This window comes from Talpa europaea (genome assembly GCF_964194135.1).
Source record: "Talpa europaea genome assembly, chromosome: 13".
Classification (NCBI taxonomy): domain Eukaryota; kingdom Metazoa; phylum Chordata; class Mammalia; order Eulipotyphla; family Talpidae; genus Talpa; species Talpa europaea.
This window is the reverse complement of record NC_140080.1, coordinates 84526414-84551731: the sequence shown is the minus strand read 5'-3', so window position 1 is coordinate 84551731 and position 25318 is coordinate 84526414. Positions and strand designations below refer to the sequence as shown.

The following is a 25318-nucleotide window of genomic DNA, read 5'->3' as shown; positions in this document are numbered from 1 at the left end:
GGAAAATACAAATGATGCCGGAGTTCTGAGATGGGCCAGCAGTGTGCATCAGGTGTAGATGAGAGACCTCAGCAGGAATTTACTGTTTTAAGCTTTATTTTCACAGAGCAGTTATTAAACATTTCATTTGCTCATTAGGTACATAATATATGACTGCCAGGTGCAGATTCCTGCCAGCATCTCCCTGTAGTGGGTTCTCCCAAGTAAAATGATTCTTGGTGAGAAATGTTAGATTAGGCTGAGCAGGAATGGAGTGAACAGATTTAGCTGGGTTGAATCAGAGGCCACTAAGTAGTGTGATTTTGATTTCACTATTAATTTTCATATCCTTGCCTACTCCTTCCTATTTCCTATCTCATTTTCTACTCTTTACCCTTAAGTATAAAGTTAAAATGGATAGCTTTGAAGAAGGCTGCGTTCTGATCTCTCCATTCTCACTGACTCATTCTGTGATGCCAGCCAAAATAAAACAGACACTCTTGGTTTAGTTTCCAGGTGAACCCTAAAATCCTCTACACCTTGTGTTTATTAAGTAACTACTCTGTGTTCAAGTTGTCTGGGGGACTATGGAACAGTCATATCATTGCATATGTTTTTCACATGCGATGAGCTTTTGAGGTTATGAAAAAACTAAGAAATAGATACATGTGAAAATGTGTAATAGTCTATCTTTTTCATGTTCACAAAATATTGAACAAAACAAATAGCTGTATCTAGCTAGATCCAGTAGCCTCAAGCAGTTCTCATATGGGACAGAATTTCCAATATACACATTTTGGTATCAATCTTAATGCACTTAGTCTTTAATTTGCAGGGTATGTTAAGGGTGAGAAATCCATCTAAGTGCTACTTCTGGGCCACAGAACCTGGGGAGAGGAGATGGTTTTGTTTCTTGTGACACCACTCAAATGCTGATATTTTTTCCATCTTCTTTTGTCTCCTAGGCTACAATACATCCACCTTACTTGAACAACTAAATGATGCTGCAAAGGTAATGTAATTCCATCACTCACATAATTCCAAGACCTGGTAGACTCAAATATGAAGACATACTCTTTCTCACTTCTACATATTTGTGGTTTCTTGTGTCTTTGCACCTTTGCAAATTGGAATTCAAGTCCTGAATTCACTGGACACATTGGAAACTACCCCCACAGTAACTGAAGAAAATAGCAAAAATTCCAAATAACTGAAGGAGTGAAGTGAGTTTAAATATCATCACAAGTGTATTTGCATTCATAAAAATCCTATCTACCTGAGAGGTGTTCATTACACATTTTATACAAGGTAAGGAGGAGCCTGACAGAAGGAGACTTAAAAGGGACTGGGGTTGATGAACAGTCATTTTATAAAGTTTGTGTTGGGAAACAATGACTAAGCAAAGGATGGATAAGAAGCCCTCAAGAAGGAAATCATTAACATATCTTTTCATGGGACCAATATAGGTGTCTGAGTTGGAAAGGGCAGAGCTGACATCATACACTGTGAAATTTTCCTGTAGTCAAGCCAGAGACAGGGAGAAGCAACACCAAGCAATGAAGCTGTAGAGACTTTGCACTCATAATTCTACTTGTCCCTGTCTCTTCTTGATCTCAAAATCTCATAAATAAGAACAGTTTCAGGAAAATTATCAGTGATCATGAGAAATGATTTCGCCAGGACTGTTCTGTATCTCTCCATTCTCTTGAAGTCTTTCAGAGGCTCCCAGTACACACATTAACAAAACCTCCAAAGAAAACCAAACACATTACTAACTCAAATTTCAACACCTGTTATTTATTGGCATTCTCCCACATTCAAGTTAAAAAGGTTGATTTACATCACTTCATTTATCACATTACTTCATTTATCACACTGTTGCTGAGTTTGTGTTTAATGCTAAAGCCCAAGTTGCTCAGTAATTTTATGGACATTCCAGATAATACTTACGTAGTTTGTTATAAGAGGAACATTTGTATTCTCTGTCAAAATTTATCTTTAAATTTTCTTTCTCTGTCTATGCTAGTCGCAACAAGTAACTACAGGTCTGAGCTCTTTACATACAAACAGTTGCTAAAATTTAAATGTTCTGTGCTCCTAGGAGGAAAATTGTCAGTTCTATTCTTCATGAAGAATAGCATAAAATCCTCTTTTATTATATCCTAGTGATCAAATGTTTCAGAGAAACCACATTTTTAATTCATAAAGAAACAAATGACTCTGCATTAAGTTCCCATATTTCAGGAAGACATCAGGAAAATACAGATGCAATGAAGACACCCAGACATTAGTTTTGCAGAATTTTCATAATTACGTAGTATGTGTCGAATGCTATCATATTCATTTACATTACTATGCAATAGATTATATTCCAGGCAAATATTTCATATGCTGTATAAATACAATAATTTTCATTTCAGAAATCAATTTGTTTTGTAAATATTGAAAATATTTCCCTTTATAAAGAGAATTTGCTGTCATGGGATTTTGTTTTCATACAAAATCTTGATTACCCAAATTGATTTGTACATCATTTAATTCTTTAACGGAAGACACACACACACACACACACACACACCCCAATCTCATGACTGTGACCAGAAATATATTTTCCATGTTTCATTTTGGGGTTGGTACATGATCAATCCCAAATCTTCCAACTTCTCCATATATGCATTTTAGACTGACCAAAGCAAAACATGAATAATATTTTCAAAGTATAATCACATTTTAACAGCTCAATGAAGCTTACTTAGTCCATGAGGAATGGTCATTCTTATTTTTAAAAATTTCTGCACAGTAAGAGTAACCTATCACCTCTTTCATCCCAAAGGACATGTGTGCCATTGGAGAAAACAGCTTACATGAGCAGTACATTTCCTCCTTGGTAATTACCTTCTTTCCTGTATTTTGCTGCTTCGCTTCTAGGCGTGTTCTACACTTGCACATCACCTATTTATCTATTCACCACAGCTCTCTTAGCCACCTGGCTTTTGCCCTCACCAATCTATAAAAATGTCGCCTCTAAAGGTCAAAAATTCTCTCATAATTTTTCAGATTAATGGATATCTTCCCTGTAAACCTCTATGGGATTTGGTAATATTATGTTTCCTCAGTTTCAAGAGTCACAGCAATATACCCAAAATCAGGATTCTTCTGAGAAATGATTTTCTACAATTATTAGTCTTCATTTTTTCCTTAAAATTATACGATAGACTCCAAAGGCAATGGCATTTTTATAGACTTGCTGAAGTACTTAAGAGTAAAGTGAACTGACATCAGCAATTTCCTTGGAAATACATCAAAAATTAAGGTGCATGGTTAGATAAGTAAATACGGCGATGAAATGAGAAAAAACGTTCATTATAGAACCAGGTGGTAGGTATATGGGTATATGCTGTGAAAGTTTCCTGCAGTTTGATATTTTTATAATGAAACATTAGAAATAAATCTGACAATTTTGCATCAAGGAACTAGTTAAAACTAGCTTTTTCTTGAAATACAAGATCTCCCCTCTTGACTTCTGAAAGAATTATACTATCATCATTTGTCTATCTCTAGTATCTCTTCTTTCACTCCCTCATAACGTAGATTTATAGATTTGAGTTTTCAAATGTCTTTGTTTCCCTGGGAGTTGTCATCTAATTCTATCTATGCTGTGTGAAAACTCTTACCTCTCTGGATCCACTCTTCAGTGGATTCTTTTGTTTTTAATATTTATTTTAATTATACAAGAGCTGGGGTACAGGCCAGAGGCACAGGAGGGTGAGAGAATTCACCAGAGACAGAGCAGGGAGCAGAACAGGCAGAGAGACTGAGGACACTGCTGAGGGGAGCAGCGGGAGAGACAGGAGAGGTCTGCCGTGCCATGTGGGACTCTCCCTGGCTGGCCAGGAATCGAACTGGTGCTGCAGAGGCTGTGAACAGCTTCACAGCATGGAGCTCTACCTGCTGCGCCACTGTGGAGGTCCCTCTTTTGGATTCCTAATGCCAGCAGGTTCCCCGTACATTTCACCTGAATGCCCCACTACCCCTTCATGCTCACCTTACTTCCCAGTCTCTCCTATTCTCTCACTTTTTTCAAGGAGTAACCACTTAGCTCACTTCCACCCTTCTGTTTATTTACAAAGACCAAGGATTAAAACAACAGTCACCTTGGGTCTCACCTCCTTATTATTCATTCTATTCACTCAGTCACTTGTTTCTTCTTTTAGAAGCTAATTCTTGGAACAGTCTCTTCCATCTATTCTCACGGCCATCAATCAATCTACATCACATACTTTCTATCTCAATCTTGGCTTATCATTTTATCCTCCCAAATCACTGCTCTGATTTTACTGACCATACCCTGTCCTCTCCCAGCTGATTACCTCAAAATTGCTGTAAGAATCATCCTCCCAGGGCCTCCCTGGTGGTGTAGGGGGTTGAGCATAGTGCTGTGAAGCTGTCTGCAGCCTCCACAGTGCGATTTTGATTCCTGGCCTGCCAGGATGACACCCCATGCTGCAGCAGACCTCTCCTGTCCAGCCCATTGCTCCCCTCAGCAGTTTTTCGGTCCGTCTACCTGTTCTGTATCCCACACTGTCTCTGGTGAACCCTCTTACCCTCCAGCACCTCTGGCCTGTACCCCAGTTCTTGTATAAATAAAAAAAAATCTTTAAAGAAAGAATCATCCTCCCATAGCATGACTGCTTTATCTACAGATTTCAAAAACATCTGGTATTTTCTCTGGACTTTTACTTACTCTGGTCCTTCTTTGTGATACTTCTGTGATTTGCCAGCAATCAGGGGAAAGAGAGTAAATAATGTAGTCATACAGAACTTGCCTTCTATCCTGTTCTTGTCCTTCAGTAACTGTGACCTTGGAGACACTATTCAATTCTTCTATACTTTGGGTCCATCTCATATAAAATGGCATGGCCTAATTTCAGAGATGGTGTGAGATTTAAGGACAAGGCTTGTGGAAAATAACATTCTCCTGAGCCCTTAGTTGATAGCTTATATAGAATTGGCAACTGACAAACATTTATGTATTATAAAATTATTGCTATTTTACCCTGAGCTGTCTGGAAATGCAATTTCCTGAGACCAGTCCATTCCCCAAAGATACTAGTTAATTGAGATTTTCTTCTTCTTTATTTGTAATAGAACTAAATGTCAGTGAAAAATTCTGACTAATCCATGTCTTTCTGGGCCAAAAAGATCTCTCAAGCCCACATATAGAAAATTATTTATGAGGAAAATATGTTTCTATGCAGTGTTTCATAAACTCTTCAATATTCAACATGTTCTGTAGCATGAAGTTTGTGAATATTTCATGTCTATAAAATGATGGGAAGCTAGTTCTGAAAAATAGACTGGAGGATATCTTATATTGGGCTTAAAACTAAAACTATATTATCTTTTTTTGACAACTATATGGATATTTATTTTAGTCTTCCATGAGAAATAAAACTTTCTCCCGTTGGATGTGTTTGGCCAATTCAAATATACCAAATGTAATCAATTCATATTTGGAAAGGAATCTGAAAAAGTATGAGAAAATAAAAACCAATGAAAATGAAAAAAAATAGAAATGCAAATAATACTTAGAGAACACAAAAATAAAGTCTATTTTTTTTCTTTTCCTTCTATAATTCCATAAGCTGGAATATTGTGTCATGAACAAATTCTGTAGAAGAGCATAAGGCTACCTCTGGAAAAAATTATCACAACTTATATATTTATGTGTTAAGGGATATGCCAACATTTTAAGTTGAGGGTTTTTTTTGTGACATTACTATGCACATAATCACTGACTCTTTATGTCTATGCATTATAATAGTTTCCCATAAAGGTAGGCTTTGAATTCAGATATCCTTGCCCTGGCATTTTAATGCAATGTGACATTGAATGAATGATTTTTATCTTCTCTGATCCCAAGGTTCCCTGTGAGTAAACTGGCAGAAATTTTATATATATATATATATATATATATATATATATATATATTAGTGTTTTTGTGAAGGTTAAATGAGTTAGTAAATTGGACTAAGTGCTTGCTTGAGGCAATAATCAGTAATAAGGTTCACAAACATCATCACCATGTTAGACTCAGTTCCTTTTTTCCTTTGTATCCATTTTGATTCAGTGACTATTAGGCTTTATGTTATCTTAAAGAATATTGAAAATGAGCATCTCTCCTTAAGTATTGGTTTGGGAAGATATGTCAAGTAAGTATGAACTATTTAGTGAGAATCATACTACATGCAGAATAAGTTAAACGATTTTTGACCCGGGAAACAATCAGAGAAGGTCCTAATTGTGTGGCATGTGGAGACGAGAGAGTTGGAGAAGGAGAGAGGTGGTGTCTGAGAGGGTCACAGCCTCCGACTGGCAGAGCTGGTCCAGGCCAGCTTTCAGGATCTGTGTCCTGTGCCATCTGTCTAGTCCAGGAACTCAAGGAGAAACTGGTAAGTATGAGTGTTCTGTGAGGAAAATTCTCAAACATGAAACCATCAAGACACCTAGGAAAATTTATTTTAAACACTATTCTGAGGGAGTCCTTTCTACTATTCTGTCATTGTTCTCTCTTTTTGATCTGAGTTTCTGAAACTCAAACATTCATGAGAAGTATCTGTTTGCATTTAACCTAAGAAGTTATAAGTCAGGGGAAAAAACCTCCAAAACACTTTCAGTGTAAAAGGAGAGGAACAGAGTAGCACGGAGGTGCCAACAGAGGGAGGCAGACTTTAATTGCTCCAACATATAATGGAGAAACATTTTCTTTAAACACTCTCCTCTTGTTACCAAAGTCTCCTCAAACTCCTATTTCCTCCTTAGAATTATTTTATGTCCACTAAATGATTTCTGATGATATTTTCAGGCTATTACCTATAACTTAAGCTTTTCACTATTTCTTTTAATTACCTTTCATTCTCTATGATTTATGTTATGATGTTTACATTCACTTACCTTCACTACCACCAGAAAAAAAAAACTTTAAAAATTTGTTTTATAAATTTAATATACTGTTTATCCTGGTGTGACACTGGCTGATTATGAAAATTTCATTGAAATTCCCATGTGTGGGGAAATATGCATAATTAAGTCTCTGCTGGACATGTTCTCCATGGCCTGTGGGAACATGGGTGCCTAGAACAGCTTATGACAACCCCCTGCAATGACCCCACATCCCAGTTCCCCACAGGAGCTCATCTCCAGGAGACCATGTGCCATAGAGAGCTGTGGCTGTAACCAATCTTTGTTAGGCAACAAAAACCAGAGGCGATTTCAGAAGAGGGACCTCTTTTAGGACATTTATAAATATCTAAGGTATTCCTTCATCAGGCATTGAAAAATGGACCCAGGGACCCAGGTGTTGCTACAAGAAGTTAAATGACTTAATTTTGCATAATTTCATCAGAGCTGGGCAGAAGTATTTAGCTCTTGGCCTTAGAATCTGGAAGATTATCTCCATAATACATTTTTGGAATTGGTTTTGAAAAACAAAACAAAACCAGACTCTCTTGTTTACATTCCACAGCTGCATCTAAATGCAGGGTGATGACAACATGGCAGGTTAAGTGGTTCTTAACTTGCTATAGATAATAAACAAATTGAGACTTTAACGGAGGCTATGAAACCAATAGAAAATAGAAAAAAAAAATGTGCACACACACAGGCACAAAGGTGAATTTAGGTGAATTTCAAATGAGTCACCAAATCCACAGGTTCCTCCACGAATGCCAGGTGAAGAACACATGATATTTAAGGCTCTCACTACTTAATGGTGATCTAAAGAGAGTGTCAGTGTGCCTTGGACTCTCCTGAGAACTGCAGACTCTCAGGCTTCCTTCCTGAGCCACTGATTCAGAGCCTGCATGTTAGTAAGATCTGCAGGTGATTCCCAGGCATGTAAAATTTGAGAAGCACTCCTATAGACAGTTATGTTCCAGGAGAATTTAGAATGAAAAAAATGTGTATCTCAACTCACATTTGGAAATGGACCATACAATGATATTCTTAAATAAAACAAAATACTTAGAAAGGGGAAGACAAAGGTGTAATCTTTTACATGCGTTCAGTTGAAAAATAACCTCTTTTTCCACGTTCAACAGTTTGCTTCCTGCCTCTCACTTTTTGACTCTTCCTGACCCAGCTATTCTCTTTACAGGTTAGCACAACAAACAGCAAGACAGAAGTTAGAGCTGGATCTAGGAAATTCCACAGGCTCTAGTCACAACAAATATGTTCATCGTGAGAAGCAATTCAGAAGCTGCATTGTTATACACAAGAGAAAACCAGGTACATCACCATCAAATCCGCACTCCTATTAGATTATAACCTTAGTGGGTTTGAAGAACAGGCATTCTTAACAACTGGTGGAGAAACATACCACGGGGGAATGTTAATTAATGCAAATTGGTTATTTAAAGGGACTGGTGGAAGACAACTTCCTATCTGTGGGAAGAATTCAGAATTTGAGAGCAAGACCGGTGGAATTGGAAGAGCAATACTTCCCTCTAGACTCTAACACCACCACTTAGCCCTGGCCGCTGCTCTGTGACTCTCTGCTCACCCATTTTCATGTAACGGCCCTTGTCTGCCATTTCTCTGTTGTCTGATGTCTGTAACATGTTCTCTGATGTCTGTAACATCTCCTTGTCTGCCATTTCTCTGTTGCATATACTTTCGGTGAAATACAACATTCGGGAGTTAGAACCTGTTTCACCAGCCACTGAAACATTAACATGTGCATGTAAGCCCCCCACACCCCACCCCATGGTCTCACCGCTTCTAAATATTGGGAACTTCGCTGGGCCCAATTTATAAGGCAATGTAATCTCCACATTCTATCAAGTCAGAAGTTCCTGGATTCAGTGCTAGTATTTTTTTAAAAGGGCATAATTAATACTTACCCATTTTGTTTGAATCCTTTAAGAAAATGAAAAAATTCTTTCCATAGTTTACTTTTTCACTTACAGACCTGAAGCACAGGTTAGATTACTTACTGAAGGCTAACCCAGCCACGAGCAGAGGAGCTGGGTCCTACTGGAGTTTTATTATTTTCCTCCAGTAAGTGCTTTCAGTCACACTTTGCTCCTGTCAAAAAGGCCCAGCAGACAGAGGGTGGTCTCCTCCCTCAGGAGGCCCTGCTAGATGTATGTGTGTGTGTGTGGTGGTGGCTTTAATTCACATAGCACTCACACAACAGCCTGCTTCTGTTAACTGAGGTACCCCTTGGAGAGCAGCCAGGAAGAAAACAGATGGGGGGTCAGAATCCCCTAAGATCTAACCCCCTAAAAAGTCAGAAGGGCTTTTTTCAATATGCCCAGAGTAATCCCTTCAAGTAGCCTCTTCCCCTATATCAAGGCTATTTCAGAAACAAATCAGAATGCATCAAGTGACAAGAGCAGTCATTGCAAATATCATTATTTCTGTCATAATATCTACCTCATTTTTATATCAATTGAGTTTACTTACTATATTTTTCACACACACACACACATTTAGAATCCCCTTTACCGCAACAGATAAAGGCATTCTCCTCCTGGAGAGCCTGGACATTCCAGTAAATACAGAGATTCTGGCCACAAGAACATCAACACTTGCAAGTCCAAGATAAAAGTCAGCTGTGAGACACACAAGGTGTCTAAAATGGCATTTGAATTCCTGGCATTTCTGCTACTCAGATAAAAGTCATAAATATTCAGGAGTAGTACCTTTAAATGGTTTGTATGTTCTTTTTTTTTTTTTTTTTTTTTAATTTTCTAGAGGCATGTCTTATTTATTTATCTATTTGTTTGTTTGTTTGGTTTATACATGCACTGGGTACAGTCAGAAGCCGGGAGGGTGAGAGAATTCACCAGAGCCAGAGCAAGGAGCAGAACAGGCAGAAGGACCGAAGTACACTGCTGAGGGGAGCAGTGGGCGGCAGGAGAGGTCTGCGCGCCATGTGGGACCCTCCTCCGGTGGCCGGGGAGCAGCTGGGGATCGAACCGGCGCCGCAGAGGCCGCAGGCAGCTTCGCAACCCAGCGCTCAACCGCTGCGCCACCTGGGAGGCCCACGTATGTTCTTTTAGATATCACAGGTCCTATCTTTTGAAATAATTTGCTCATTTTAATGTCACAGAGAAATTTTGTTTTCAGTGTGTTAGATTGTTCACAACATCCAACGGCCTATTAATGTAGAAGTTTATGTCGAAACATTTTGTTTGCTTCAAAATTTCCCCCTGGTGGCGCAAGGGGTTAAGACACAACCTATGAAGTAATCTGCAGCCCCTGCACCATGAGTTTGATCCCTGGTCAGGGAACTACCTACATGGTGTAGCAGACCTCTCCTGACTTGCCTGCAGTGTATTTCAGTAGATTCGCCTGTTCTATTTCTCACTCTGTCTCTGGTGAATCCTCTCACCCCCACCCGCCACACACCTCTGGCTTGCACCACATAAATAAATCTTTAAAAAAAATCTATACACTAAAAAAAAATTCCCCCTGCTTCCAATGAAAACAACTGGACCCCACATTATTGATGAACTATAAAGACCTCTATCAACTACTTAAATGCACATGACATACAACTCAGACGCTTTATTAAAATGAAAATCCTTCTCTAATGTATACTATTTTGAGAATAAATAGTGTCCACCTTAGTTTCTGAAGGAATTAAGATTACCAGGATTTTGTATTTTATTCTTTAAAGAGGAAGAACTGTCTAGTTTTACAGGTAAGAATAACTAGGACTCAGGAGAGCAAAATCAATTCCATAATTGGCATAGTGGAGAGAACAGTCCTCAGGACTCTATTTTCAAAGTTTCATTTCCTCTTTTAAAGAACAAAGTGGCTACTTTACTCATCCATTGTACTAAGGATGCCACTACATGTCTATTTTCATGAAGTTAATAGAATGGAACTCCAGGGGTGGTTCCTTCATATTGTTTTTCCCATTTGGTAGAATTTACTTCAGCTGAAGATGTTATTGATAGTTCAGAACATTTAGCTTTTTTATGATCAAGTGGTCAAGAATTTCAAAATCAATTCATCTTACCTGTCTTTACCAGCAAAGTTTAACCCATTTGCCAATTATCAAGCTGCTTTGTTTCACTCTAATCATCATTAGACTTGAAATTATAGCCTGAATTTAAGCTCTCGTTCCTATTCTGACAAACTCAATAAATATTTATCGACTATCCATTATGTGTGCAGGTTTGTGTAAAGGTTCCAAAAATAATGGCACATAATCCTGGAGCAGTTACACGTTATTCAACCTCTCTGAATAATAATCTATCTCTGCATCAAGAATAGTGGTAACAGTTTCTTCTCGGTATAGATTCACTCAGACATGTCCTTTATAAGCCATAAAAGTTTTCACAAAGGCTGATTTTTAAAAAGGCACTTTGTTCCTCCTTCATAAATGACAAAGTCTGTACTGCAGTAGTTACTTATGTGACCTATGAGGTTCCTAGGACATGCAAAGGGACATTTGCTGTTTTCAGAACATCTTATTGCTCACCTGTCATCCTTCTCTGTCACTCACAAGGCCCCCCACTTCCCAGTATAACTCAAGACTCTTCTTCAATTACATGTTTCAAATTATGTAAGCTACTATGTAATAAAATTCTGCAAGTAATTTGTTTTTTTCACTTATTATTATCCAGACTGTCTAGATGGACTCTCAATGTTTTAATCCTATAGCTTCATTGTATTAATTTGATAGTTTTTTATATGATCTAACAATTCCTGGTACAACATTTTCATCCAAAGGACTAAAATTTTGACTCAATTATGGTAAGTCACTCCCTCCTCCCAATAGCTTTTGACAGTAAAACACACCAGCCATTCTTTTTTCATTCTTTGACCCTTCACTTCTCTAGCCTGCAATCTGAATAATAGTCCCTGTGTCTTAACATTCATTTTCCACTTCCTTCTGCTCATCTTTATTTTATACCACTGGATTCCCAAGCCCTGGTCATTTGTGGGGTACTGTGCAGAAAGCAACAGATGTCAGTTTCCTGGCTCCTTGCCTTCCTGGAGAGGGATGTTGGCAGGTTGGACATGTGCATTTAACACAGAGCTGTTCTGAGGGTCTCAGCTAGTTACGCCTCTAGCTCTAACTTCTTTCTTACATCTAGCTTAAAGTACAAAACATTTACGCAAATGCTAAGCTTAATGACTAAATCCATCTGCTATAAAATAATTTTTCTAAGGATATTTAATAACAAGGACCATTTTAGAAGCCCTCTGATAGGGAAAAAAAATAATTCAGTCTAAGAATAAGTTTTCATATCACAAAAAAAGCTGCATAAAATCCTTTGCTTCAATGTTATATTTCTCTCAATTTTCAAACTTTGCTATTACCTCAATTGTTGACCATAGCAAGTTACTTAACCTTTTTTTAGATCTTGGGATTATCATCTATAAGTGGGGAATTATTTATACAGTTTACTCACAGAACTTATTTATCAAGTCTCTTATAGAACTTTTCCCCTCCTATTGAGGCAATTAATGGGGCTTTCCTGTTTATATACTGGAATACCATACCAGGAAAAAAATAGCAATTATCAAAGTACCAAGTATAATAGGTTCCAGAGTCACAAATATTGGTGATAGATGCATAAAGCAATCTTGACTTAATTACATTGTACGAAGAGAGAATTTAGGATGACTGGACCAAAACAAATTTTATCTATTAAAAGAATCTGTTAGGCAATGGAGGACAGGACAATTTCAAAGAGCTACCTACTGAAAAACAGATGAGCTTATACATGAGATGAAATTTCACAGGAGGTAGTATAATTTTCTTCTCTAGAACTGATTGATTGTATTGGCTCCGATAACATCAAATCAATATGTCTCCTACTTAGCTGTGCCAATGATTTATTTGAGCTAACTGGCCTGAAAAGTGACCCTCTTGTTTCACCTGCTAAATGATGTATGACCTCCCATGACCTCTGCCTCTGACTGATTTCAGCAGAATGGAGCTCTCATGTGGTACCCTTGATGAACACCCCAATGGTGGCCTACAAGTGGCTCTGGGAAAGCAATTGTATTAATGTATTATAGTAATTTATTGGCAGTTTTGTGTGATAGCATATTTACTGAAATGAGGCCTGCCAAAAAGATCAGGTTATAGCAGGAACACATGATTTCCCAACCAGCCATAAAAAATAAATCAAATGCCTTTTCTGTCCAGTGTCAGCCACCTCCACCCACTCCTTGTCCTCAGTCCTCAGACAAATTGAAGTACATGCCACAATTTGCAGAGGGAAAATCAAACTCAATTTCGCAGTACAATGAAGTGAGTTTTGGTCTTGTCATGTCCACTGACATATTGATCCCTAGAAGATTGAAAAGATCAGAATGCACTGGGTTTTTGCTTTTATAAATAAAAATGTGTAGAAATGTGGTGTGTAAATGGAGGACAATAGAACACTTTCATAGTTTTACGAAGAGGCAAGAACTCCAGGGGGTTAATGTTGTAAAACAATGGTATGGCATTATAGTCACTATTTAAGATGTCACATTTCTTTTCCCTTTAGAATTACAGCCCAGAAGACAAATGGTCTCCTAATCCAGGTTCATTTAAAGTGCAGCTGATCATTTCACAGCTAAAAGGAATTTTCACTAGTGGTGAAAAAAAAAAAGTACCCTATCTTGGCCTTTGGCAGAATTGATGTCAGATCTATAATGCCATAAGCACAACACTCCATCAAACATTTTCTATTTAACCTGAAAGGGGACTAAGCCGAATCACTTACACCTCCACCACTTACACATGATTTGCAAGGTGCAGTGATTGCAGCCTGCCTGAAACGTGTAAAGACCTCATGGTTACTCATGTCTAAGATGAATCATTAAGAAATGGAACCACATTATTAGGAGGTGATGATGAAATTGCAGGAAATATGATAAAATACCCTAGAACCCAGTAAGCTAAATTTCCAGCACAGCAGGTGGAGGGAAAGGAATGAAGAAATGTTTTCAGGTGGCAGCATATCAGCTGTTATGACAACAGGATGACTTTCTAATTATGACTTATTATCGAAATACTGTGAAATTCTCCACAACTCTGGAGATTGTTACTGCATAATGTGTGTTGCCCTGTGCCACATGTAAAACTACTGCAAACCTGCCTCTTCATGCTTTACTGGAAGCAAACCGAGGCACAGATCAACATCCCTGCCCAACCACACACAGGAATTCAAAAGAGAGAGCTTCCTCATTGATCCTAAAGTCAAAGGATTTGAGGCAGAAGGAGCTTTTTGTTTGGCATGATCTTTTAAAAATTATAGCAAAGCCTTGCATTACCATATTCTAAAGTAATTACTTGCAGTAAGTAAAGATAAATTCATTAATAATTACACAGTCTTATTGTGAATCCCAGAGTAAAATTATTTGAGGTATTTTTTTTTTTTTTTTTAGCCGACAAGAGAATGACTTACTTCATCAATCAGGTTGACTAAAGTAATGATTTTCTTAGAATTAAAATTTGTTGAAAGCTCTAAGTATTTCATCTTTTAGGCTAAGAAGCATGTAGTTAATGTCACAGCTAATACATTTGTCAGTCTGCTAATTTTCTTTTTCTATTAGAATAAGTAAACATCAGCCCTTTCTTAAAAGCATACTATTTACCATGTGTCAAGAGAAATGCAGGAAGAACTTATTTGAAAATCATGAGGTAAGACGTTATGAAATGAACAGGAATCACAGGGAGACAATGAAGAAGTAACATGAAAAGGAAAAGCAATTATTAATTCCAAATTGATGACCCGTTTGTCTCAAGGTGAGTGGGGTGGGGGGATGGAATGGCATTTAAAGGGGAACTATAATAAAAATAAAATCAACCCCCAAACTCAAGCCAGACATATTGGAATATATGAAAGAAGAGATGGTTTGTAAGAAGTGGTTCAGATAAAAACAAGAGCAGGAGTAAAACAAAAGAAGGCTTATAAATATACAATGGAATAAAAGAAAAAGATCTTGCCCATGTGATATTAGATGAGAGAATGATTCTTCAGATATGCTTATTATTTGAGAAAACAGTTATAGAGATTAGAAGAATTATTTCCTATCTTTTAAGGACATAATACACTAATTTAGCCATATTGTATACTGATGTTGTTAGTGCTACTTGGTTCATTATGGATCTACTTATCTAACAATTAGGCCTTCGTCCTAGCTAGCTGTTCCTCCTCTTCCTTCTCTCTTTCTATTCTTACCTCTCCTCCCCCTTAGACTCTAACAGAAACAGAAAGGACTTCTGGTTCTCATCTCCACCTCTGAATTTTCTTAGAAGGGGGTCATAGAGATGTTACTTCCTTCTAACTTTTAGCATCTTTATTTCTAAAAGTTGGAAGTAGGACTCTACACAGATTCTGATGCTCCTTTCTGGCCCTGAATCTCAAAGATAAGAACCCTGGAAAGTGACTATTGAAAGGCACAAAGTAAAGCTATGGGATTAAATGTATTTCTATAAAAAGTGGTTTTGCAGATATTTGTACTTTTAACTAGAGTCTTGGAGTCTAGCTTTAAATCATAGTACCCAGGTGTTCGATTGAAGAACCAAGACATTTTCCAATATTCTCTAGTGGGCGCACCTAGACCACATATTAAAAGTATAGAATTGGTATTCAGGATAAATGAGCAAACTTCCAAAGGAATGAAAGCACCTGTAACCATTCCACTGCTTGCAAGGCAGGTACTAAGAGCTGCATTAAAATATCAGTAACAGGAAAGTAGAGATATCAGTTACAATGATTTTAAATGTGAATGAAAGGGCTCCTTACCTGGCTGAGACAGAAGTGGTGTGTAAGGGACTTTCGGTTCTATTGCACTCATTGGTGGAGGTAGCAAAGGGTTGGCAAAGCTGCGGAGTGGATGAGTTGGTCGAACACAGGCCGTGGGGATGGTTCTGCTTGGTGCCTCCTCGCTGCTGGGATGTTCAGGCTGGGTTGGGGGCATTATGGATGGCTGTTGTGTGGTTGGTCCTTCGCTCACCGCTATAATGGAGACAAGAAAAACCATTCATTACTCCAGGGCCAAGCTTGTTTTCCCAAAGTCATTTGAAGGACCCCTGGGGTCAATTCAGACAAATAAACCAGGGTCTGACCAATCTCTTCTTCAAGTTACGAACATCTCTGTTCCTCCTCCCTCATATAGCGATGGGATTATTACAGCACTGCCTTTTTAAAATAGCAGAAACAGATCCAACAGGATAGAGATCTATCTTTCAGGAGGGGAAGTTAAAATATATACAGCACTGGCCATATTGCCTGAACTGTCTGGGCCCTGTAATCAGAAGTGATGAAGCGAGAAAAAAAGAGTTATTTCTCCTTTCATAAGTAGCAATGTCAGTGAAATTCAATGTACCAAACCCAGCTACAGTTGCATTATTATCTACCAGCCAATATGCCAATTTTTCTGTGCTTTAAAAATGCTATGTCAACTGTCAAACAAATCAGAGATCCTGGGCGCTCAAGGCATTGCTAATAAAACGATAGAAATAATAACCACTATCATTGTCCATAACGAAATAGGAGTAAAGTTACTAAAAAGTTATGAGAGATGACTCTGCTGTAACAAGTTGCCTGAATGCAGAATTGTAATTTTTCCTCTTTGGTAGCAAGTCTTACAATTTTCGATCAGATTACTGTAGTTGAGGAAGTTTCACATAATCATTTCTGACAGCATTTGGGTATTTGGACAGATTTATGTATGGAAACACACCTTTACTGCAGAGAACATGGCTGAGTCAGACTAAAGTATTTGCCAGCAGTATGGACACTGTAACTGATTCTTCATATTCACAGCCAATAAATATAGTTTAAATTGTGAATGAAAAGAGCTGCTTGGTAGCTATGTGTTGATGTAAATATTTCAGAATATTTCTTAAGAAAGTTCTATTGGGGACTCCCTGGTGGCACAAGCGGTTAAGACGCAACCTATGAGGTTGTCCGCAGCCACTGCAACATGAGTTTGATCCCGGCCGGCCAGGGAGCAACTTACATGGCGCAGCAGACCTCTCCTGATTAGCCTGCTGCTCCCCTCAGCAGTGTTTTTCAGTCAGTCTGCCTGTTCTGTTCCCCACTCTGTTTTCTGGTGAATCCTCTCAACCCCCTATACCTCTAGTCTGTACCCCAGCTCTTGTATGCATAAATAAATAAATCTTTAAAAAAAAAAGTTCTATTGGATAAGTTGGAAAAAAAAGAAGCAGTGATAGAATATCTCACTTTTGAAAAAGAATTTTTAATCAGGAAAAATCTCAAGATAATTAGGTTGAGGGATAAACTCTCTGGGAGGCTCTAGGAGGCCAACAAAGGGCAGAATGAGATAGAAGGAAAATCTGATAATGCTGAAGGGAAAAAAGATTAAAGATACAAAAGATCAAGATATAATATTAAAGATATGCAAAAGTGAAATGTCCTTGGAGTTATAACCCTGAGAGTATTTGATATTAAAACTTGTTTTTCTATATTCACAAAGGGTTAGAGGTCCCAGAGCAGCCCCAGGCTTACCCCATTCAAAAATGGAGGTTGAGAAGGTAGAGGGTTGGCTGAGGACAAGCATATAGCCACAGAGCAGCCAGAGCCAAAAAACAGGCAAAGAATTAATAAAAGGTACACTTAAAGGAAGATGTAATCAAGGCAGCAATCTGGACAGAACTGACAGCATGTGGAGTTTGAATAGTCCCTTATCTCTAGTCTGGAAAGTCCATCCAGAGGTGGTAAGGAGGGTACATGCCTGCAGAGTCTCAAGGTTAAAGGGGGTGGCTGCAAGGATAACTTTAAGGCAAATCCTTGGTGAACCAGTTCTCAGCTAAAGACAAACTATATAGTTTTAGAAAAAAAAATAATGTGAGTTTTACTATATTTAGTTTAAAGAACAACCAACCAATGGTTAGTTGTCCAGGTGAAAACATCTCTCACAGCTCTAAATCAGATCAAGGCAGCTAGAAGAACCTGGATCTTGGTGCCTCTTTATTGCCAATGGCTTGGTTTTTATTTTTATTTTTTTTAAGATTTTATTTATTTATACAAGGGCTGGGATACAGGCCAGAGGCATGGTAGGGTGAGAGGATTCACCAGAGACAGCAGGGAGCAGAACGGGCAGACTGACTGAAAGCTCTGCTGAGGGGAGCAGCGGGCAAGGCAGGAGAGGTCTGCTGTGCCATGTGGGAATCTCCCTGGCCGGCAGGGACTCGAACCCACGCTTCAGAGGCTAGGGACAGCTTCACAGCACTATGCTCAACCCGCTATGCCACCTGGGATGCCCTGGCTTGGTTTTTATTAAAGGATCTATGTCATCACTGAAAATAACCCTCTAGGGAAAGAAATTTAATAATTTTCCTCATAAATTTAACTTAAGTCTATCTGTCTATTGAAAATGGATTGCAATTAACACACAGCATATTTTAAAACTGCTTTAGTCAAAGAAATCATGTTCTGTGCTGTTTTTCTTTTTTTATTTCTCCTTTCTTTTTAATTCCTTCCTTATTTCCTTTTTTATTTCTGAAGTGAAATCTTTGAAATTAAATAGATCTAAAGTAAAATAGTGTGACCATAATCACAATAAAATTTATACTAGTTTCTTCTTCTAAAAAAAAAAAAACAAAACATGCTTTTTGAATTTTGATGATGCCACCGAACTTTTTTTTTTAAAGATTTATTTTATTTATACAATAGCTGGGTACAGGCTGGAGGTGTGGGAGGGTGAGAGGATTCACCACAGACAGAGTGGGGAACAGAACAGGCAGACGGACATAAAGCACTACTGAGGGGAGCAGCGGGTGAGACAGGAGAGGTCTGCCATGCCATGTGGGTTTCTCCCTGCCCAGCTGGGAATCGAACTGGCACTGCAGAGGCTGTAGACAGCCTTACAGCGCTGCACTCAACCTGCTGCACCACCTGGGAGGCCAGTCACTGAACTTTTTAGGTCCCACCCCTTCCTAGGTTTTTTAATGGTTCTTATTAGCATCGCTACAACCAAAAATTCTCAGTACGCCCAGTACTACATTCTCAGCCTTCAGCTGGCATCATCATTCCCATGAGCAACATCATGATAAGATTCTTAAGGTTGAGGAAATAATAAACCTGCTCTTTAGTAAAATTGAGTCTTAGTACTGTAGCAGGATAATCCCTAGGAAAGGGGAGGTTTCACGTTCCTTATGTTGAAGGGTGGAGCTGGGTAGGGAGGTGAAGCTAGAAAAGAATGGGAGGACTGAGAAGGAGGAAGAAGCAGGAGGAGGAGAAGAGGAGGAAAAGCAAGGCTGGAGAAGAGGACTTGGAGGAGGCACAGAGATACATGAAGATGCTGCTCTTGCTTCTTGGTCTTGGACTTGTACTAGGATCTTGGGGGACATGGAAGGAGACACTAGAAAGGGACAGAGATGTCATTGAGAGACCTATGGGGAAGCTGACAATAGCAGCCTTTTCTTTGGCTTGGATTTTGATTTTGTTCTTTTCCTTCCAAGCTTGTCTGGCTCCTTCTGCCCTTTTCCTATGGTTCCGCACATGAACGTGCCCTAGACTTGTGGCAAGCTTTTGGGCCTCAGTGGTCCCACTTTGGGCCAACTCTGTTTGTCTTGACATTTGCTCATGAGAACATGGGTAACGTTGGGTGTCTAATTGGAAATTATTTTAAGCTCTATTCTTTTTCTTCTCTCTGTTGCACACTAATTGAAGTTCCTTTCTGCTGGAAGTCTTATGCACAAGAGTATGTTTTGTCTTGATGTGGTGGATGGCAGAACCCATTTAGAGCAGGCAGGTATAGGGCCTCTGGGATATTCCTCAATTCTGCCTTGTGGCAGTACTACACACTACACAGTAAAAAAAGAAAGTGCCTAATCTTGAGCCTCCCTGGTGGTGTGAGGGGTAAGCACCGCACTATGAAGCAATCCACAGCCTCTGCAGCATGAGTTCGATCCCCCAGCTGGCCAGGGAGCAACCCACATGGCGCAGCAGACCTCTCCTATCTCTTCTGCTGCTCCCCTCAGCAGTGTATTTCAGTCAGTCTTCCTGTTCTGCTCCCCACTCTGTCTCTGGTGAATCTTCTCACCTCCTGCATCTCTGGCCTGTACCCCAGCTCTTGTATGCATAAATAAATAAATCTTAAAAAAAAAATTGCCTAATCTAATCCATTAAGTGACAAAGGGATACTCGTCCTATAGATGAGATACATCTATTCCTGCTCCTTAGGGGACTGCTTTGGTTTTGTTTAAAATGATAGATTTTCTGAATACTTAGCACAATGTACAGGTATAGGTTTTCCACAGACAATTCATAATTCTTATGCTTTAAGTGTGAACAAAATAAATGCGTTTCAGAAATGGCTGACATTTAAAGCAGTACTCTTAAACAAACACAACAGCAACTGCCCCATTGGAGAAGGTTTCTCCTTTCACAGGCACAAGCTTCAAGACACCTACATGAACAGACTGGCTGGGTGACATGCCATTTAGCAATGCTAAGAGCTCTAAAAGCAAAGAAAACCTCCTTTCGTCCACTAAGTGCAGCCTCTGTGCACTTCAGAGAGTAAAGTGAGAATCAAGTATGTGCTGGCAAGGGATGCATTTTCAAATGAAATAGTAGGAATTCATTGTACAAATAGCTTACAATTACACAGCAGCGTCAAATCTCAAGGCACTTTATAATAATTAACGTCAACATATAAATAATTGCTATGGAAAAATTGGCAGAAATATTATAAAAACAGAAATGGAGATTTTTCTTCTTTCTAAAATTCCAACATTTAAAAGAAAAATAGCATGACAATACCTCTGAGCAAAGACTCGAAGACCTGAAGACTTCCAGCAACTCAACTCACTCATTAATCTCAGAAGATCAGCATCACCAGTGTACTTTATTAACCCTAGTTCCTCACAACCTAGATTTTTGAAAAGATTCTAGAGAAAGCTCCCTGAGCTCCAGTGTGCATCTGATTTTTATCCATGTCAAGTCCCATTTGTTAGTTGAACTCCAATTTGGGGACGAATTGGGGCAGAAAAATAACCTGGGCAATACTGACCAACCATCCTCCTAACTAAGACAATGTTAGAACTGAAAGGAATAGTGGGAATTATCTATCCTTCTCTAATGCCCACCTGTGTCAAAGGTGAGGAAAGGAGGCACTGATTTTATAATGATTGGTAGAAATGAGGCCTCAAGACCATCTGATCATTGAAGTTTTCAAAATATAACACTACTTATTACATCCCAAGGATGGTATGTTTGCCTACTGAGGCTAAAAGTGAAATTTTAGTAGGAAGAGGGAACATTTGTCATCTCAGTCACCTAAATCTTTATTGACGGATCATTGGATATGCATAATGCAAACATATTATGTCCTATATCTTTCCTTTCTTTTGATAGGAAAAGAAATTCAATTTTATATAACTCAGAAAGTAGATCTTTGGGGGCAGAGTATTAGAGATTTATCTTATAAACTCAAAGTTCTTTCAGATAACTTTGGAGGAAGGAGAGTCACTACACTTGACACAAATTTTTCCTTCCCTCGGTGTGCCTTTCACTGTTTTTCAAGGGGACTAATAAGACATCTTGAGCCAGAGTCATGAAATGTTTTCTGCTTGAGAGAGAGCAGGGATGTTTAGTGTTCTCTATGGCATTTAGAAGCCGATCCTGATGGCTAGAAGTTAAATGTTTCTGACAGTGATTTAGAGAATATTTAGTTTCTTCGAAAAGAGAACACTTACTTTTTTCTTTTCCAGGCAATCACTTGGAAACACATTAGTTCCTATTCCTTTTGCATTGCACACAGCTTTGTCAAAAAAACAAACAAACAAAAAAAAAACAAAAAAAACCTTCAAGAATGACTGAATATATATTTTGAAAATCTATGAAATCTTGACCAGGAATAGAATGTGCTTTGCCTTTGATTTTAGATCAGATTCAAAAAGTTACTAAGCTAAATGCTCTCTAACAAATCCTTTATTGATATCATGTTATATAATAGTTACATTTTACATTTAACAGTCCCATTTAACTATATTTAATAAGTCCTTTTAAAAGATTGAGAAATATAAAAATCTAAGGAATTTTACTCTGAAAAAAATCTAAGAAGACTAAATTTTCCATGTATTTATATCTAATAGGCCATATTTTTTTTGAGATCAGCTTTAGGTTCTTAATAAAACTGGAAGGAACAGAGGTTTCCCAAATACCCTCAGCTGCAAATATACACAGCTTTCTTCACTATCAGAACCCTGCATCAAAGAAGTCCTTTATACTCTAACCACAGCTATAAACAATTCTGTGGTCATAACCACAGAGTAAAGAAATCTGTATACTAATTTATTGTTTTCTTTACTATTGAACTGTAAAGTATGAAATCATTTTCTCCACATCCAAAGAAAAAGAAAGTGTAAATGGGATATTGAATTTTCAGAGAGAGACTATGCCTTTAAAAAAGGAAAAGAAATGTTAGGAACATATCATGAACAAACATAACTAGTTAGAACATAGATGAAATCAAAAGAAAGTGGTAGATAGCTATCAAATAGGGAGAAAACTAAAGTAAAACTTTAACCTCTACTTTTTGCTGGGAGAGTTCATTTCAGCTGCTGAAGAAGGCACTTGTGGATTCTGAATTGTTTAACTCAAATGACCTTCCTAGTTGTCCTAGATTTGGAAATTTTGGGTTGTTGAGCCTCCCATATTTTCCTCATTTAATTTCTGTCATTATAGTTGGAAGGAATATTGTTCCTTGAGTTTGTGCACACAACTCTTTTCCATTGATCTGATGTGCAGTGAGAAAAAGAAAAATAAATCTAATTCTCTCTTGGCAGATTTTTGATGCCTTTTAATTCTAACCTTGCTACATCTAAGAAATTTATGATTTCTTAGAGCTGTTCCTGTAGGGCTAGAAAAAATATAGCTTACCTTACAAATATACTTTATTGCTGTTACCATCTTATCTATTACAAAACATCCTATCTCACATCAGCTGCTGAGTCACCTGTTCTTAACTAAGAGAGGAAAGCCATAAAATCAATTTTAAAATGCTGTGCTTGAAGAAAAAAAAGTCAAATGGCATCAGAAAAATCACCAGGGTGTATATAATAGCTTGAGAATTTCTCTTCATTCCTACTTTCTTTAAACCAAATACAATACTATTCTAAGGATACAAAACCAATATACAAAAGGCTGCTGTGTTTCTATACTCTAACAACAAATCACCAGAGAAATTAAGAAAACAGTCTCATTTGTAATAGCTTCAAAAAGAATAAAATATTTAGTAATAAAATTAAGCAAGTAAAAGATATGTATACTAAAAAATTATAAGATACTGATAAAATAAGTCGAAGAAGGCATACATAAATGGAAAGATAATCCAATCTAATGGTTTGGAAGAAATGATATTGCTAAATGTCCACACTACCTAAGTTAATGTACAAACTCAATGTAATCCCTATTAAAGTTCCAATGACACATTTTCACAAAATAGAAGACAAAAAAGCACACAATTTCTATGAAAAGAAAGGATCCTGAATAGTCACAGCAATTTTGAGAACAACAACAACAACAAAAAAAACAAAGTTGAAGGCATCATAATTCCTGGCTTCAAGCTATATTACAAAGTCACAGTAATCAAAACAGTATGGCAGTTACATAAAAAAAAACATAATCCATCAAACAAGAGAACCCAGAAATAAATCTATTTATTTATGGCCAATTAATTTATGGCAAAGGATCCAAGAATATACAATGAGGGAAAAAACAGTCTCTCAATAAATTGTTAGAAAATTATCACATGCAAAAGCATGAAACTGGACTTTAATTTTACACCACAAACAACAATAACTTCAAAATGGATTAAAGACTTGAATATGAAACTGAAATCATAAAACTCCTAGAAGAAAATATAGGGGGTTAAGCTACTTGATATAGGTCTTGGAAATAATTTCTTGGATTTATCAGTAAAACCTCAAATAATCTAACTCGTTAACTACGTCAGGTTAAAAAACTCTACACAACTAGGGAAACCATCAATACAAAGAAAAGGTGGCCTATGGAATGGGAGCAAATATATGCAAACCACAGATCGGATAAGGGATTGATATCTAAAATATATAACACCACTCAAGAGTGACCAAACAGTATGATTTTTAAAATGAACAAAAAGTTGAACAGACATTTTTACCACATATATGTGGAAAGGTAGTGGAACCTCACTAACCATCAGGGAAAGACAAATCCAAGCCACAGCAAGATGTGACTTGCCAGGGAGGCTATTAAAAGAAAGACAAGATAACAAGTATTGACAAGGATGAAAAGAAAAGGTAACTCTTTTGCATTTTTAGTAAGAATATTATCTGATACAGTCACTAGGGAAAACAGTACGGAGGTGCCTCAAAAAATTAAAAATAGAACCACTATATGATCCAACAATCCCACTCTTTTGGCTATAGATATCCAAAGGAAGTGAAAATGGCATCTGAAAGAGATATCTGGATTTCCACGTTCATGACAACATTTTCACAAGTGTCAAGATATGGAAGAAAACTAAGGGTCTGTGAAGAGATAAATGGATAAGAAAGATGTTGTATAGTATACACACAATGGAATGTTATTCAACTATAAGAAAGGAGAACCTGTCATTTCAACAACATGGATCAACTTTTAGGGCATTATGTTCAGTGAAATTAGTCAGGCAGTGAAAGACAAATATTGCATGATTATAACTTGTATGTGGAATCAAAAAAGATAAACCCATGAAAATGATACTAGAATGGTAGTTACCAGGGATTGGGAGCTAGGGAAAAATAAAGAGATGTTGGTTTGGTTGATGAATACAAACTTCCAGTTGCAAGATGAAGAAGTTCTGGTATCTAATTATAGCATAGTGATTATAGTTAATAACACTGTACTATATACTAGAAAATTGATAACATATTAAATGTTCTCACCTCAAAAAAATTAAATGGTAATTGTGTGACTTGATGGTGGTATCAGCTAACTCTATGGTGATAATCATTTTGCAATATATAAACACATCAACACATTGTGTACCTTAGACTTACATAATGTTGATTATATCCCATTAAATTTTTAAAAAATTAATAAAAGCAAAAGATAATACCACTTTGGAAATATTTTTTTCCAACAATTATTTCTTCAGGTTAAAGGTATTGCCTGATTTAGCAAAAAAAAAACTAAAGCATTCTACAGTATTGTGAATACTGTACCCAATATTCAGCCACAGGATCAATGAGACATCTTTAACTATAACCAACAGACACTTAAATAATAATATGTTGCAGGATAGTCTTGATTATTAACCTCCTAATTGGAAAATCTATTAATTTCAAGCACCCATCCCATCATTGTTTTACTGAACTACTTAA

At 37.6% G+C, this 25318-nt stretch overlaps 1 protein-coding gene across 1 annotated transcript in view; it reads right to left on the bottom strand.

Annotated features, from left to right (window-relative positions):
* DCC (DCC netrin 1 receptor) overlaps window positions 1–25318 on the bottom strand; it is a gene marked incomplete at both ends in the record, with an annotated part of 1034810 nt that overhangs the window by 11016 nt on the left and 998476 nt on the right. The window contains one exon of the mRNA XM_084252763.1: window positions 15747–15959. Coding sequence (XP_084108889.1) covers window positions 15747–15959 — 213 coding nt within the window. The remainder of the gene's footprint in view (window positions 1–15746; window positions 15960–25318) is intronic.